This window comes from Lycium ferocissimum, unplaced genomic scaffold (genome assembly GCF_029784015.1).
Source record: "Lycium ferocissimum isolate CSIRO_LF1 unplaced genomic scaffold, AGI_CSIRO_Lferr_CH_V1 ctg17287, whole genome shotgun sequence".
NCBI classification, from domain to species: Eukaryota; Viridiplantae; Streptophyta; class Magnoliopsida; order Solanales; family Solanaceae; genus Lycium; species Lycium ferocissimum.
In genome coordinates this window covers 1-15,905 of record NW_026717116.1, presented here as the reverse complement: position 1 = coordinate 15,905, position 15,905 = coordinate 1, and the positions used below count along the sequence as shown (strand labels likewise).

Sequence of the window (15,905 nt, the reverse complement as noted above, 5' to 3'; positions counted from 1 at the left end):
TGTTATAGCATGCTTTATATGACACGCCCATGTTTCACGATGATATCTATGTGAGTATGATTGTGTTACCCGTATGATTATAACATACGCATCATTATCTTATGTGAGTACGAATGAGATAAGTATGCGAGATCTTACGAGTACGATTGCTATACGTATGACAGATTAGAGTTCGAATATACTACTAACATGTAAGTGCCGAGTAAGGGCTATGTATATGCAAAGTATGTGATGCGGGCATGAGTATGACGAAATAATAGATATGAAAGGTAAGTAAGTAAAGGATATGGATGTATGTATACGAGTACGAAATAGAACATGGAACGCCTTACGGAAAGGTGTAAGTGCTATGAAGAGAATGTTATCGTCTCCCGCTTTATGTTATTTCCACATATTATCCGTTATGTTTTTCACCGTATCGCTCATGCTTTAAGATACCGATAATATTCGTACCGACGTCCTTCTCTTTGACGCCGTGTTCATGCCCATGTGCAGACGAGGACGCTGCATCCTCGTAGCTAGCAGCCAGAGTCAAGCGGAGCCCTCCTTATTCGAGGTGCTATTTTGAGATATAGTTTTGTGTACATGTATTTTGGGCACGGCGGGGTCCCGTCCCGTCCATATGTTCTGTGTTGTTCTAGCAGAGGCTCGTAGATACGTATGCGTGGTAGCATGGTCCCATAGTCATTGTAAAATGAAAGCCTATGTATACTATTATTATTTTGATAGCCTGTGGCCTACGTTATATAAGTAAATATGTTCTATGAAAGTCATTTTTATTATTATAAACGACAAGAGAAATGAATAAAGACAAAGCAAGCAGAAACGAGGGTGCTTTGGGTCGCCGGCACCTCGTCCGCGGCCCGTAGGTCGGGTCGTGACATCATCATCATATCATATATGTATAAATGTATAATCTTCCCGACCATGTAGGTACAGTGTGATAATCAATAACATTAGCATTAGCATTAGCCTGCGTCCAAGCCTCCCGCGTCCGAGGTACCATCTCATGCCGCCCACTAGTGGTGTCTGCCCATGCCATCTGTCCATGGTGTATAGCTGCCCGCCTTGGCGGTGACTGCCCGGCCATATAGGTGTGGTGTAATCTCATCATATGCTCATCACAATATGCTCATAGTAATATGCTTATCATAACTCATCATAATGCATGCATAGAGACTCATAGATAATCATACTCCATCGGGGGCGACATAAGGTCGGAACCCCCCGACTTCGTTATGGAACAATCATAAAGTTCTCCCGCCCACCCTCGAAGGAACAAACATAAGGTGAGTGTATATATAACGGTCAACATCAATGGATTATGGATCGCTTCATTAGCTTTATAGGAGCATCATATCATAGACCATAGCATTTCTAGACTTTAAGCTTATCATTATCGTTATCATTATCGTAGCATATCTCTTATCTCGTATGGCTATTCGTGAACAAGGACTCATAGTCTTCTTGAAGATGGAACATTCATAATGAAAGAGGAAATTCATGCCATAGGACTCATGCCTTAGAAGGAAAGGACTAGCCTCACATACCTTTGTCGTTTAACTATTCTACTGCTTGCTCATTCTCCTTTAATGCACTTGTTTATACCTTCAAGGGAATTCGTGACGTCATTAGCTAAACAATCATGAAAACGTACTTACTAAAGCTAGAGAAATTTGGGTAGCATTTCCTTTGTTTATGCTACTTTCCTCCATATTCCATATCAACTCCTAACATTCATAACAATAATCACAATATCGTAAACAATAGGCATCATCTAATTACATTGCCCACAATTCATAATTTCACTACAATTCTCCATAATCATGACCAAATTCCATTATCGCGTTCCTTCATATCCAATACTTATTCCATGTTTTAAATATCATTTATAACGCATTTATAACCTCAACATATCCATTTTCATGATTCAATCCAACTACTACTCACTAATGGCACTATTCACACATTTATGACCCATTTCCCATACTCTTCTACAATCCATGTGTTTCAACTTATAAATACTTCAAACAACATAGAAAGATCATGAAACTTACCTTAGATGATGGAGGAATAAGACTTGAATGGTAATACACCTTTTGCACCAAAACCCTATTTCATCTCTCTTGGGATTTCTTGATTTGAATGACTTTTAAGGGGTTTCATGCACTTGATTCACTCCAATTCTTGTTGTTGATCTTGGATTTCCTTTGTTTTCTTATGATTGAAGTGGGTGGAAATGTTCTAGAGGTTTCTTGAATGGTGGAGATGAAAAATGAAATGAAAATGAATTGAGAGAGGTCCCTTATATTAATCTCAAATCTGTCCCGACCAAGATCTACGGACCAACATACGGTCCGTATGTTTTCTATCAAGCCGTATGTTTGGCCGTAGATCTGGTCCAAAGAGATATAGTATTCGGGCTGATCTACGGTTGGACATATGGTCCATACTTTTTATACGCGCATGTCCGGCCGCAGTTTGTCCAGCTTTTCCGAGACTTGTTCTCGTCGACTCGTTTGATCTCCGATCCTTATGAAACCTTCTTAACACTTGTTCATCACTTCATTACCATCCTAAGGGACGTTATGACTCTTCCTCAAGGTACCATTAGAATGTTATTAACTTAATGCTCGAAATTCTTATCCGATACACTCAACTTATAATTCGCTTTTCTTAACAACTTTCTTTCCTTAACTCGGATGTCTTTGGAAATCTTAATTAGGGACATTAAAGCTATTTCTTGCTCGTCAAAACATCATATACATAATACCCTTCGATGGCCTATTCACTGTACCCTAATGGGGAATTTCCAAGGTGTAACATTCTTCCCCCCTTTTGGAACATTCGTCCTCGAATGTTAAGTCGTCGGGAATTCTAGAAAAATTTCGCCAGAGTTTCCCCTATAATATGGTACTACCGTCCTATCACAACAACCCATAATATCATTGCCTCACAGGGCCACAACACAATAGCAATATAAATTGGCCACACACGACCCATATGCATAAAAGAAAAGTATACATACCTTATAATCTCAATGTTTCATCATATATCTCTTCTGGGGGCTGAAATAAATGTAGATATGTGGATTTCATCTTCTTTTCCGCTTCCCAAGTCATCTCTTCTCGATTTTTATTTCGCCATAAAACTTTAACTGATGCTATTTCCTTATTCGAAGTTTCCGTACTTGCCTGTCTAGTATGGCAATAGGTACTTCTTCATAGACTAGCTTTTCTGTAATCTGAACATCATCTACTGGCACAATCCTTGTGGGATCTCCAACACATTTGCGGAGCATTGAAACATGGAATACTAGATGAACTAATTCAAGCTCTGAAGGCAAGTCTAGTTCATACGCTACTTGACCCACATTGCGGATGATCTTATAGGGTCCAATGTATCGAGGACTTAACTTCCCTTTCTTACCAAATCTCATCACCCCTTTTATTGGTGATATCTTCAAGAACACCCAATCATCGACTTGAAATTCTAAATCTCGCTGGCGGTTGTCCGCATAAGACTTTTGGTGACTTTGAGCTGTCAATAATCGATCCCCCTCTATAATCACTACCTGTGCCCATAGATCTGGCCCTTTTGCCTTGCCCTCTATCAACATCACGGTCACCCCTTTGCGGAGCCTGTTGTCCTTCTAGATTCTGGGCATGGGCTTGAATGCGAGAAATATCCATCCTGTCTTGCAATGATGCCATTAAGCAATCTTCAAATAAATGTGGCCCTAGGCCACTCACAAATCTATGCACCCTATCGCCCATGTCGGCCACCATAGTAGGAGCATATCTAGCCAAAGAATTAAATTGAAGGCTATACTCCCGGGCGCTCATATTTCCTTGCTTCAAACATAGAAATCTATCCGCTCTAGCTCGGCGGAACTCGGGTGACAAATAATGACGAATGAAAGCATCAACAAATTCTTGCCACACGGGAGGAGGCGCATTCTCTTGCCTCGATGCTATCCAGTTATTATACCATAAAACCGCCACATCCCGGAGTCTATATGATACCAACTCCACGGATTCGGTCTTGGAAGCATGAATAATCTGCAATGTTCTTAGCATTTCATCAATAAAGCCTTGCGGGTCTTCATCCGGCTTTAACCTAAAGAATTCCGAAGGATTTAAAATCATGAAGTCACGGGCTCTAGTACTAGCTGACCGATCACTTGGGCCCACATTCTGCCGCTGTGCCTGGGCGGCAACTAACTGTGTAAATAAATGAATGGCCTCGGTCACTTGTTGACCCAAATTAGCCAGTGGAGGAACTGGAGGCATAGGAGCTGGAGCTGAAGCCCTTTCTTGCTCTTCCATAATAGGCGGAGTAGTGGAGGCATTAGATGGAGCCTTATTATGTGATTCATCCTCATCTACATTCATAGGCGGCTCCCTTTCTGCCCGCCTCTCTGTCGTAGTCTTGCCCTTCTGGCGGCTTTTGCTTTTTCTCTTGGCGGCATTTCTGAAATCACAACATACTATTAGGGAGGATAAAAGCTTATGCACAGCTCTATCGCACGATCTCATAAGAAGGAGGATGGTCATTTTTCCTAAATGCCCTGTAGCCTCTTGTTTATTAGCCTGGCGTGCAACACACCATAAACAAGACTCTACTAGACACGGCTCGTAGACACTTCCCTGAGGCCCGAACCGCTACCGATACCACTTACGCCATGACGGGTATTCGGGGCTAACCACCGAACACCGCTCATTCTGTCACTCACCTGCTCTCATTCATACTATATGTACTCGTAATAATATAAAACTGTCATTATCTGAAACATATTTAACTTTATAAACATAAGCCCATCGACTATCAAAATAATATATATATGTATATATATACATGCATATACATGAAGACTGTGAGACCATACTACCCACACTGCGCATCTACGAGCCTCTACTAGAGTACTAGACAGATGGACGGGACAGGATCCCGTCGTGCCCAATCATGAATATATACATATATGTACTAAAGAATAATCAATGGCACCTCCGGAAGATGGAGTGCTCTCAAATCAGCCGCTAGCTCCTATGAGTCTGGATCACCTCCCTGTCTACTTGTGGGCATGAACACAGCATCCGAAGAAAAAGACGTCCACGAATATCAGTCTTGAGTATGTAAGGCACAGAAAATAATAAGACATCAATGAAATAAGGAGGCATCAACGGAAGAGCAATCTGCGACTGACTGAATCATAAAGGAAGTAATACATGCTGACTTACTCTCGTACTCATCATCATATCATATATGTATAAATGTATAAGTTGCCCGACCATGTAGGTACGGTGTGATAATCAATAACATTAGCATTAGCATTAGCCTACGTCCAGGCCTCCTCCCGCGTCCGGGGTGCCATCTCATGCCACCCACTAGTGGTGTCTGCCCATGCCATCTGGCCGTGGTGTATAGCTGCCGCCTTGGCGGTGACTGCCCGGCCATATAGGTGCGGTGTAATCTCATCATATGCTCATCACAATATGCTCATAGTAATATGCTTATCATAACTCATCATAATACATTCATAGACACTCATAGATAATCATACTCTATCGGAGTGACATAAGGTCGTGAACCCCCGACTTCGTTATGGAACATTCATAAGCATTCTGCCCCACCTCGAAGGAACAAACATAAGGTGAGTGTATATATAATGGTCAACATCAATGGATTATGGATCGCTTTATTAGCTTTATAGGAGCATCATATCATAGACCATAGCATTTCTAGACTTTAAGCTTATCATTATCGTTATCATTATCATAGCATATCTCTTATCTCGTATGGCTATTCGTGAACAAGGATTCATAGTCTTCTTGAAGATGGAACATTCATAATGAAAGAGGAAATTCATGCCATAGGACTCATGCCATAGAAGGAAAGGACTAGCCTCACATACCTTTGTCGTTTAACTATTCTACTGCTTGCTCGTTTTCCATTAATGCACTTGTTTATACCTTCAAGGGAATTCGTGTCGTCATTAGCTAAACAATTATGAAAACGTACTTACTAAAGCTAGAGAACGCATTTCCTCTGTTTATTCTACTTTCCGCCATATTCCATATCAACTCCCAACATTCATAACAACAATCACAATATCGTAAACAATAGGCATCATCTAATTACATTGCCCACAATTCATAATTTCACTACAATTCTCCATAATCATGACCAAATTCCATTATCGTGTTCCTTCATATCCAATACTTATTCCATGTTTTAAATATCATTTATAACTCTTTTATAACCTCAACATATCCATTTTCATGATTCCATCCAACTACTCCTCACTAATGGCACTATTCACACATTTATGACCCATTTCCCATACTCTTCTACAATCCATGTGTTTCAACTTATAAATACATAAAACAACATTGAAAGATCATGAAACTTACCTTAGATGATGGAGGAATAAGCCTTGAATGGTAATACACCTTTTGCACCAAAACCCTATTTCATCTCTCTTGGGATTTCTTGATTTGAATGACTTTTAAGGGGTTTCATACACTTGATTCACTCCAATTCTTGTTGTTGATCTTGGATTTCCTTTGTTATCTTATGATTGAAGTGTGTGGAAATGTTCTAGAGGTTTCTTGAATGGTGGAGATAAAAAATGAAATGAAAATGAATTGAGAGAGGTCCTTTATATTAATCTCAAATCTGTCCCGACCAAGATCTACGGACCAACATATGGTCCGTATGTTTTCTAATGGCCGTATGTTTGGCCGTAGATCTGGTCCAGTGAGATATAGTATTCTGGGCTGGATCTACGGTTGGACATACGGTCCATACTTTTTATACGGCCAGTATGTCTGGCCGTAGGTTTGTCCAGTTTTCCGAGACTTGTTCTCGTCGACTCGTTTGATCTTCGATCCTTATGGAACCTTCTTAACACTTGTTCATCACTTCATTACCATCTTAAGGGACTTTATGACTCTTCCTCAAGGTACCATTAGAACGTTATTAACTTAATGCTCGAAATTCTTATCCGATACACTCAACTTATAATTCGCTTTCCTTAACAACTTTCTTTCCTTAACTCGGATGTCTTTGGAAATCTTAATTAGGGCCATTAAATCTATTTCTTGCTCGTCCAAAAATCATATACATTATACCCTTCGATAGCCTATTCACTGTACGCTAACGGGGAATTTCCAAGGTGTAACACATACGGAAATCATTCTCTTCTCATCGATTAGAGCCAGATGCTCGTATTAGTTTCAAACCTATTCTGCGTTGTCCAACTTTGCTTCTTGAATGATTCTTAGAGATGGTATTTCCACTTCAGCAGGTATGACTGCTTCGGTGCCATAGTGAAGCAAGTACGGAGTTTCCCCTGTTGAAATTCGAGCGGTGGTTCGGTACCCAAGCAATGCATAGAGTAATTGTTCATGTAAACACTTGTAGTTATCTGTCATTTTCCTTAATATCCTTTTGATATTCTTGTTGGCTGCTTCTACGGCTATATTCATTTGTGGCCGATAGGCGGTGGAGTTCGGATAGGTTATCTAGAATTGTTTATCGATGTCTTTCATCAGATGACTATTTAGATTCACTCCATTGTCCGTTATGATAGACTCCGGTATGTCGAATCGGCATATGAAGTTTGTTTCTCACAAAGTCGACTACCATTTTCTTCGTCACTGATTTATGGGATGTGGCTTCCACCCACTTGGTAAAGTAATCTATGGTGACCAAGATGAATCGATGCCCATTAAATATGACTGGTTCGATGGGTCCTATAACTTCCATGCCTCAGGCGACGAATGGCCAAGGTGAACTTATGACATTGAGTTCGCTCGGTGGGACTTTGATCAGATCTCCATGGATTTGGAATTGATGGCATCGCTGCAAGAACTTTCAACAATAATTTTCCATTGTCATCCAATAATTACATGCTCGGAGGATTTTCTTAACTAGAATGAAACCATTCATGTGAGTCCCAGTAGTTCCAGCGTGCACTTCTTCTAGTTGTTTTGTGGCCTCGGTGGCATCCACGCATCGAAGTAACCCAAGATCCGATATTTTGTTGTAGAGTATCTCCTTGTTTAGAAGGAATCCATTGGCCATTCTCCTGATGGCTTTCTTCTGATTGCTTGTAGTATTCTCGAATACTCACCTTTTCCCAAATATTTCTTTATGTAAGCATACCATGGCTTGCCATCAGGTTCCGCCTCCACATGGGAACAATAAGCATGTTCTTCTCTTAGACTTATCTTCGGCGGGTCAACATAACTGCTTTCAGGATGCTGTATCATGGATGCTATAGTAGCAAGAGCATCGGTGAACTCATTTTGAGCCATTGGTGTATACTTGAAATCAATCTTTTTGAACTTTTTGCATAACCTTTGTGCGAGGTTCACATACGATAAGATTTTGGCATTCTTTGTGGCCCATTCGCCTTGTACTTGGTGAATTAGTAGGTCAAAATCGCCTATTACCAATAGTTCATGGATGTCTATATCCAAAGCTATTCTGAGGCCTAAAATGCAAGCCTCGTATTCTGCCATGTTGTTGGTGCATCGAAATTTGAGCTTTGCGGCCATAGGGTAATATTGTCCGATTTCTGATATCAGTACCGCTCCGATTCTTGAACCCTTGTAATTAACCGCTTCATCAAAAAATAATCTCCATCCCTAATAGGGCTTGGCTATGTACCCATCTATTGTCAATACTTCTTTAGCTGGAAGTAGTTTCGAAGGGGCTCAAAATCCTCGTTGATTGGATTTTCTGCCAGTAAGTCTGTAAATGCTTGTCCCTTGATGGCCTTCTATACTATGTATGTGATGTCAAATTCACTTAGTAGCATTTTTCATTTCGTCAATTTCCCTATAGGCATGGGTTGGTAGAAGTTGTATTTCAGTGGATCCATTCCGGATATGAGATAAGTGGTGTATGATGACAATTAATGCCTCAGCTTCTGCGATACCCATGTCAACACACAACATGTCTTTTCTACCAAAGTGTACCTTGCCTCGCAGGTGGTGAACTTCTTGCTCAAGTAATATATTACACGCTTTTTTTGTTGATTTCGTTGTGTTGCCCTAATACGCATCCAAAGGCATTATCATATACCGACAAATATAGCAATAACGGACTCCCAGGTGTAGGAGGTACCAAGACTGGTGGATTGAAAAGATACTTCTTGATGGTGTCGATTGCTTTCTGACACTCTTCGGTCCATTCCGTTGGTGCGTCTTTCTTTAGCAATTTGAGTATTGGTTCCACAATCACGGTGGACTGGGCTATGAACCGACCAATGTAGTTCAACCTTCCTAGAAAACTCATGACCTCCTTCTCAGTCCTTGGAGGTGGTAGCGCTTGGATAGCTTTGATCTTTGATGGGTCTAGTTTGATGCCCTTTTAGCTGACTATAAATCCCAGCAATTTTCTGACAGGTACTCTAAATGCACACTTGGCCATGTTTAGCTTCAGATTAAATTTTCGGAGTCTGTCAAAGAACTTCCGCAAGTGCGTCATAATGACATCATCCACGTAGACATCAATTTCCTTATGGATCATATCATGGAAAGTGGTAGTCATACCCTCATATAAGTGGCGCCAGAGTTCTTGAGGCCGAACGACATTACTCGGTAATGATACACTCCTCACGGGGTACGAAGGCTATTTTTTCGTGTCTTCTTCACTCATTAAGATTTAATGGTATCCTGTGAAGCAATCTACAAATGATTGTAACTCGTGCTTCGCGCAATTGTCAATGAGTATGTGGATGTTTAGGAGTGGAAAGTTGTCCTTGGGACTAGCTCTGTTAAGGTTGCGATAGTCCATGTAGATTCGTATATTTCCATATTTCTTTGGTACTAGTATGATGTTGGCCAACTATCTTGGGTACGAAGTTACTTCCACTAATCTGTACTTAATTTGTTTTTCCATTTCATCCTTGATTCGGATACTCAATTCTGGGTTAAACTGCCTTATTTTCTGTTTAATCGGTGCAAAGCCTTCATTAATAGGCAATTTGTGGGCCACTATGTCTGTGCTCAATCCAGGCATGTCAGCGTATGACCACGTAAAAATATCTATGTACTCTCTCAGTAGATTTATCAATTCTTCCTTTTGAGGGGCTCCCAAGTGCACGCTTATCCTAGTTTCTTTGACCGTTTCCTCATCTCCTACATGTATTACCTGAAATCAATATGGAGGAAGAGGTAGAAGTGAATAAGTTTGCAAATACAGAAGGGTGGAATGTCTATGCTCTAAGAGAGTATTTACCAGATGACTATATGCAGCATGTGGTGGACAATATGCCTCCTCCTGAGTCAATAGAAGAGTTGGATAGAAGTTGGTGGATGCTTGAGAAGAGTGGAAAGTTCTCAGTTAAAAGTGCATGGGAATATGTGACACATAGAGAACTGAAGATGAATATATATAAACAGATGTGGAGGAAGCATCTTCCATTCAAATTCTCATTCACACTTTAGAGGGCTTGGAAATGTAGAATGCCTATTGATGATGTTTTGTGCAGAAGAGGGGTCCAACTTCCATCTAAATGATGGTGTTATGCTGAACCTCAGCAGGAGACAGTGTCACACCTTTTTCTAACCTCTCCTACAGCTTCAAAACTGTGGCGAATGTTTGCTAATTTTGCAAGTTTTCATCTGGTGGGATAGCACATTCCATATATGATACCAAAATGGTGGAGAAATGATTACAGGCCCATTTTGAAGCCTATAATTCATGCAGTTCCTGCAATCATAATGCGGCTTTATGGAAGAGAAGAAACACCATCAAACATAGGGGAACAATGGGCTTCAACAGTCTAGTATATCAAATAAACAGGACTTTATGGAAATTACTGCAAACAATCTATCCTAGTTTGAAGTATATTCCATCTAACATGCCTGCTATGATCCAGTTATTAGAATATTTCAAGCCTAGAATGAGTTATCAATTCATCCATTGGTATCCAACCCCAGATGGCATGATTAAATGCAACACAGATGCTCAAGCAAAGAAAATCCTGGGAAGAGTTCATATGGTTACTACTTGAGGAATTCATCAGGAGACCTGATATATGCAGAAGGAAAGGAGATTCATAAAACCACAAATATTGAAGCTGAAACTATGGCAATTAAGGAGGCTATCTATCATTGTGTGTCAAATAATATTCAGCAAGTTTTGATAGAAACTGACTTTATGATGATGAAAAACATTATTAAAGGCAGGTGGGATGTTCCATGGCAACTGATTATAACAGTTGAAGATATTAAATAGTTGCTACAGCTTTGTAATGTAAAATTTCAGCATGTGATGAGAGAAGGAAACAACATAGCTAATTACATTGCTAATCAGGCTATTCTGATGGGATCAGTGGAATCCAGACACTTCTCAGAACTACCTCACATGGTAGAAGCCTGCTGAACTTAGATAACCATCAGTATCCAAATACTAGGACCAGAACTATGAAGATTAGATGTTGATGATCAGAAGAATAGCAGTTGATGCATGGTTTATACTACTACTATTGGATATCCAACAAACTATAACTCGGATAGCATTATTGAATCAAGGAAGTGAAGCTGCAAGTCAAGATCCAGCTACAATGTTACAACTGTTTTTAGCAAGCTGCATTTTTTAGCATAATGATTTTTCTTTCTTGTTGTTTTTGTACTTTTGCCTTTTCACTTTTTTGGATTTTTCTATACATAACTTTGATTATCAATAAAAAAGCATCAATAGGCAATTCCTATTGATATATTTAACCAAAAAACAAAATTCATAAGAAGAGTCTTTGGACAAAGCAAAGTCGGAAGCCACTCTACGGAGCATGCTTTCAAGTGAGTTTGCAGAAGGACTTACTTCAAGCGTCTATGTCACACCCCGATCTCACTAGGGTGTGATGAGCACCCGACCCCTTACTCAGAGCCGAGCGAACCCGCTGTCTCGTATTACTCACGTATTCTCTTTGGATACTTAAATCAAATGAAAGTAAAATACATAGTAAAATTTGCAAAATCTTTTTTGTCGTTTTTCAAACTAAACACGATTACGTAAGCGTAAGGACCCGTAACATAATGTATAATAAAACACATCGGCTAGTGGGGCCATTTTCAAAAGCTGTCATCTCTAGACTCACGACTCTGTCTGCAAAGTCTCTAACTTTATTCCGGATCTTTGTCGCGTAGATACTCGACTCGGCAACACTCCGGAATGAAGTGGAGCTCGCCAATCATTTGGAATGTCTCCTGTGTGGCTTCTACTCATCTGGTGTACACGCGGCATGAAACGCAGCGCCCACAAAAAGGGGCGTCAGTACGAGCAATGTACTGAGTATGTAAGGCATGGATGGTAACATAGAAAGAAACGCAATCATGTGCAACAACAGTATGGAGATGTAGAGCATATCATGTAAGAGAGAGTATCCTGTATATATGAGACATATCATATGTCAGGGAGTAAGCTGTACATATGGATCATATCATGTAAAACTGTAACCTGTACATATGGATCATATCATGTAAAGTTGTAACACCGTACATATGGATCATATCGTAAAGTTGTAACACAAACATGTGAGTGCCTCGAGGGAGGATACCATGCATGCTTGTACGGTCATGTCATGTCATAGCGCCGAACAAGTCGGCTCGCCCACAGCGCCGAAATACATCGGCTCGCCCATATATCCCGCGTCAAGGGCATCCCGCGTCCGGGATGATAATGCCAGCTGACCAGGTGGCAATGAACATGTATCCCTTCCCATATCCCCATGTATCCCCTCCCTCCCCCCATGTACATCTTTAGCATGCATGAGAGCCCAAGCAAAGTCATGTACCTATCGGAGTGACGTAAGGTCGGTGACCTCCGATTACATTATGGAACAATCGTGATCGCTTTGTCTCACCTTGAAGGAACGATAATTATAAGGCGAGACTAACAATAAAGGATAACATCACGGGAACATAAAAACGAGAATCATGACATATCATTTCATATACTTTGAAACCTTGAAATAGTCATTATTCAAAAATAGCTTAACATTTCATATCGTCATATTCATGGTAAGAATAGATCCTTGACATATTCGTCATATACGTTTTTCCCATGTCTAGCATCATCATTGTCGTCATAAAGTCATAGTCGTTGTTTTAGTCATAAAACTTTCAAAATCGTAAAACTTGGATTTTTGAAGAAAAATGAATATTTTGGAAAACCTTTATAAGCTTTTAAGAAGGAAAAATACCTTGGAACCATTACTTCTAACTTTTGGGAATGAGAGCGTTATGGAAGCATTTATAAAATCTTACATACGAATCATGCCATAGAAAGAAAAGGGACGAGCCTTAACATACATTTGCCGCGCCTTACTAGCTACGCTATCCATCCAAACTTGTTAGTCTACATTCAAGAGAGTTGACATAATCATTAGACTCATCACCATATACTTATCTCAATCCTTCAAACAAATTCATTTATATCTGTAAAATTTCGGCGGCATCTCCTTCGTAAATACACCATCCCGAGATCTTACTCGGCCCAAATCATCAACAACAAACCCGAGAATGGAACTCAAGCCAAAGCAATAACAATGCTAGCAATTATTCTAGCAACACTTCAAGATTCAATTCAATTCCCAATTAATACATACTTCCACCCGAAATCTCACAACACCACCAAAGTCAACAACGCATTACTTCCTTCCAAATTTATGAGTTATATCGACAATCCATATCAACAACCATGCATTAACAACATTACTCGTGCAATGTAAGAATTTAAGCTAATGCCGCATCGACTTCTTCAACATTCCGATAATGGTTATAACTTCACTTTAAGCCATCAAACCTTCACTTATCATTATGAAATTCACAATTCAACAACTAAAATATTAAATAAAGTCAATTCACTACCCGAATCCTTCCAATTTCAATGGAAACAACAACAATACATTTCTTTCTTCCAAATTCATAAACTATACCAACAACAATTCCAACAATACCAACATTAACCATAATATTTCCAACTTCAAAATACTTCATAAACATTCCATATGGTGTTTGTCCCATATTTCCATCACGAACCATTTTATAACGATTTTACTCCTTCTCCGTAAATAAACCAATATTAACACAAATAGAAAGAGATTCATACCTTTCCCCTCGATAATAATGCTATATATTTACTCCTCCACCTTGAACTTAAGCCACAAAGCCTCAATACGCAGTTTTGAAGTCGCAAGATATACTGCCTCGTCAGGACCGAAATTTGGGAATTATACCCGTTTCGGGCTAAAAGTTGGTGGTGGAAGGTTGGGGAATTTTCTAGAATATTTGGAATGTTTTTTGGTCTCATTTTTTGACTGAAAATGAGGGGTTAAGCCCTTTATATAGCTGCTCCGAAGCTGGGTGTACGATGCTTGATCGGCACGACTTCATTTAGCCAAGATCCTTTGTTCATCCGCGGAAATTATTTCGAGACCTAAAACTTTTATACACCGATCTCTTTATTTGCATACCTGGATATGTCCAAAACTCCATACGATCCTGTATAACTTGTTCAACATCCCAAACTTTTCCTTATTCCAAATTTACCTTTAACACTCCATACCAATGAAAAGATGAATATGCAACTTGTGCATTAAAACAAAAACAAAATCGGAAATTAAAAGTCTTATCCACAACTTGTCGCAATCCAACTTAAAATATTCCAACGTACAAAATACGGGATATAACAGTCTATAACCCCTTTATTAATTGGGAATTTCGGAGAACTTCCTCATAAAAGTTTTAGCCCTCTGAAATACCTTTCCAACAGTATATTGAGGAACCCTAACGGAGCTCTGTACAAGAAGTTATACCCATTATACATAACATTGAGCATATCTAACACAGGCCGTGCGTGAGGGGGCGTCCGATGCGTCTGCTTCACGGGCCAATCGCCCAAAAATACCCTCTCTAACAAGGGACCTACAGGGGGTCCCGTGAAAGTCATGCATTACGGGCCCATAGCGAAACAGGCCGGGTTTCTAGTCAAAATTCGGATTTTTGTGTATTCTCTTACATTTAAGCTTAGAGTTCATTGTCTAACACCCGTATTCAGGAAAAATCATCCTAAGGCAAGAGAGAACAAGCCCCAATAACCCTCCATGGTAAGTTATTTTACGATTCTAGGTTGATTTCAAGTCTCAAATTCCTTTCTAACCTAAGAAAACCCATCTCAAGGTTCAAGATTAAAGCTTTTGGAATTCTTCTCCAAAGATTCAGATTTTTCTCAAGTTTTGGAGAGATTAAGGTATGCAGGGTGTCTATCTACGTGTGGGAATATCCTTGTTCCTCTCCACTCCACGTTCTTCCATGATTACATGAAGTTCACCCAAAACTTGGATTCTAGACATGTTTATGATAACCCTAAGCTCATGTACCATGATATACCATGTTTGTATGGATAATTCGTTATTGTATGCTTGATATTCCATTTTGGTTATTGAGAATATGTCTGTAATCCATGAAAACTCATACTTTGCATTCCATGGGTTATTACATGCAAGATATGAACTATTATGCTTATTTTCATGAATATCCTACATGTCTCCATATTTTCATGCAAGTTATATTATGTATCTAAGTTCATGTTAATCTATAATTATAAACCATGTTACAAGTCATGTTTATGAAATTCATGGGCTTCTAAGCCAACTATATCCATGTTCGTGTTTTGGGAGTAGTACAGATTACCGAAAAGGCTCAGACAGCCAAAAAGTATATTTGCTAGCGTAGGATAAGGATCGCTCTGCCCAGTTAAGACGATACCTTCATGTTTACCCATGCGGGTTATTGGCTCCATTTATATTCATGTTCATATCTCATACCTCCGTGCAAGGTACATGAGCGGCTTAGCCGTGGCCTGCAGTAGATCGACGCCACGTACTT

The 15,905-nt window shown here is 39.8% G+C and overlaps 1 protein-coding gene across 1 annotated transcript; it reads right to left on the bottom strand.

The window, feature by feature from the left end:
- Positions 1-8,066: 8,066 nt before the first annotated feature.
- LOC132042705 (uncharacterized) lies at positions 8,067-8,528 on the bottom strand. The gene has a single exon (XM_059433232.1). It carries the CDS (start codon positions 8,526-8,528, stop codon positions 8,067-8,069), a length of 462 nt encoding a protein of 153 aa, XP_059289215.1.
- Between the last annotated feature and the right edge of the window lie 7,377 nt (positions 8,529-15,905).

What these genes read in the sequence shown, in the direction of transcription:
- LOC132042705 (XM_059433232.1), bottom strand. Translation starts at nt 8,528, where the DNA reads ATGGCAGAATACGAGGCTTGCATTTTAGGCCTCAGAATAGCTTTGGAT.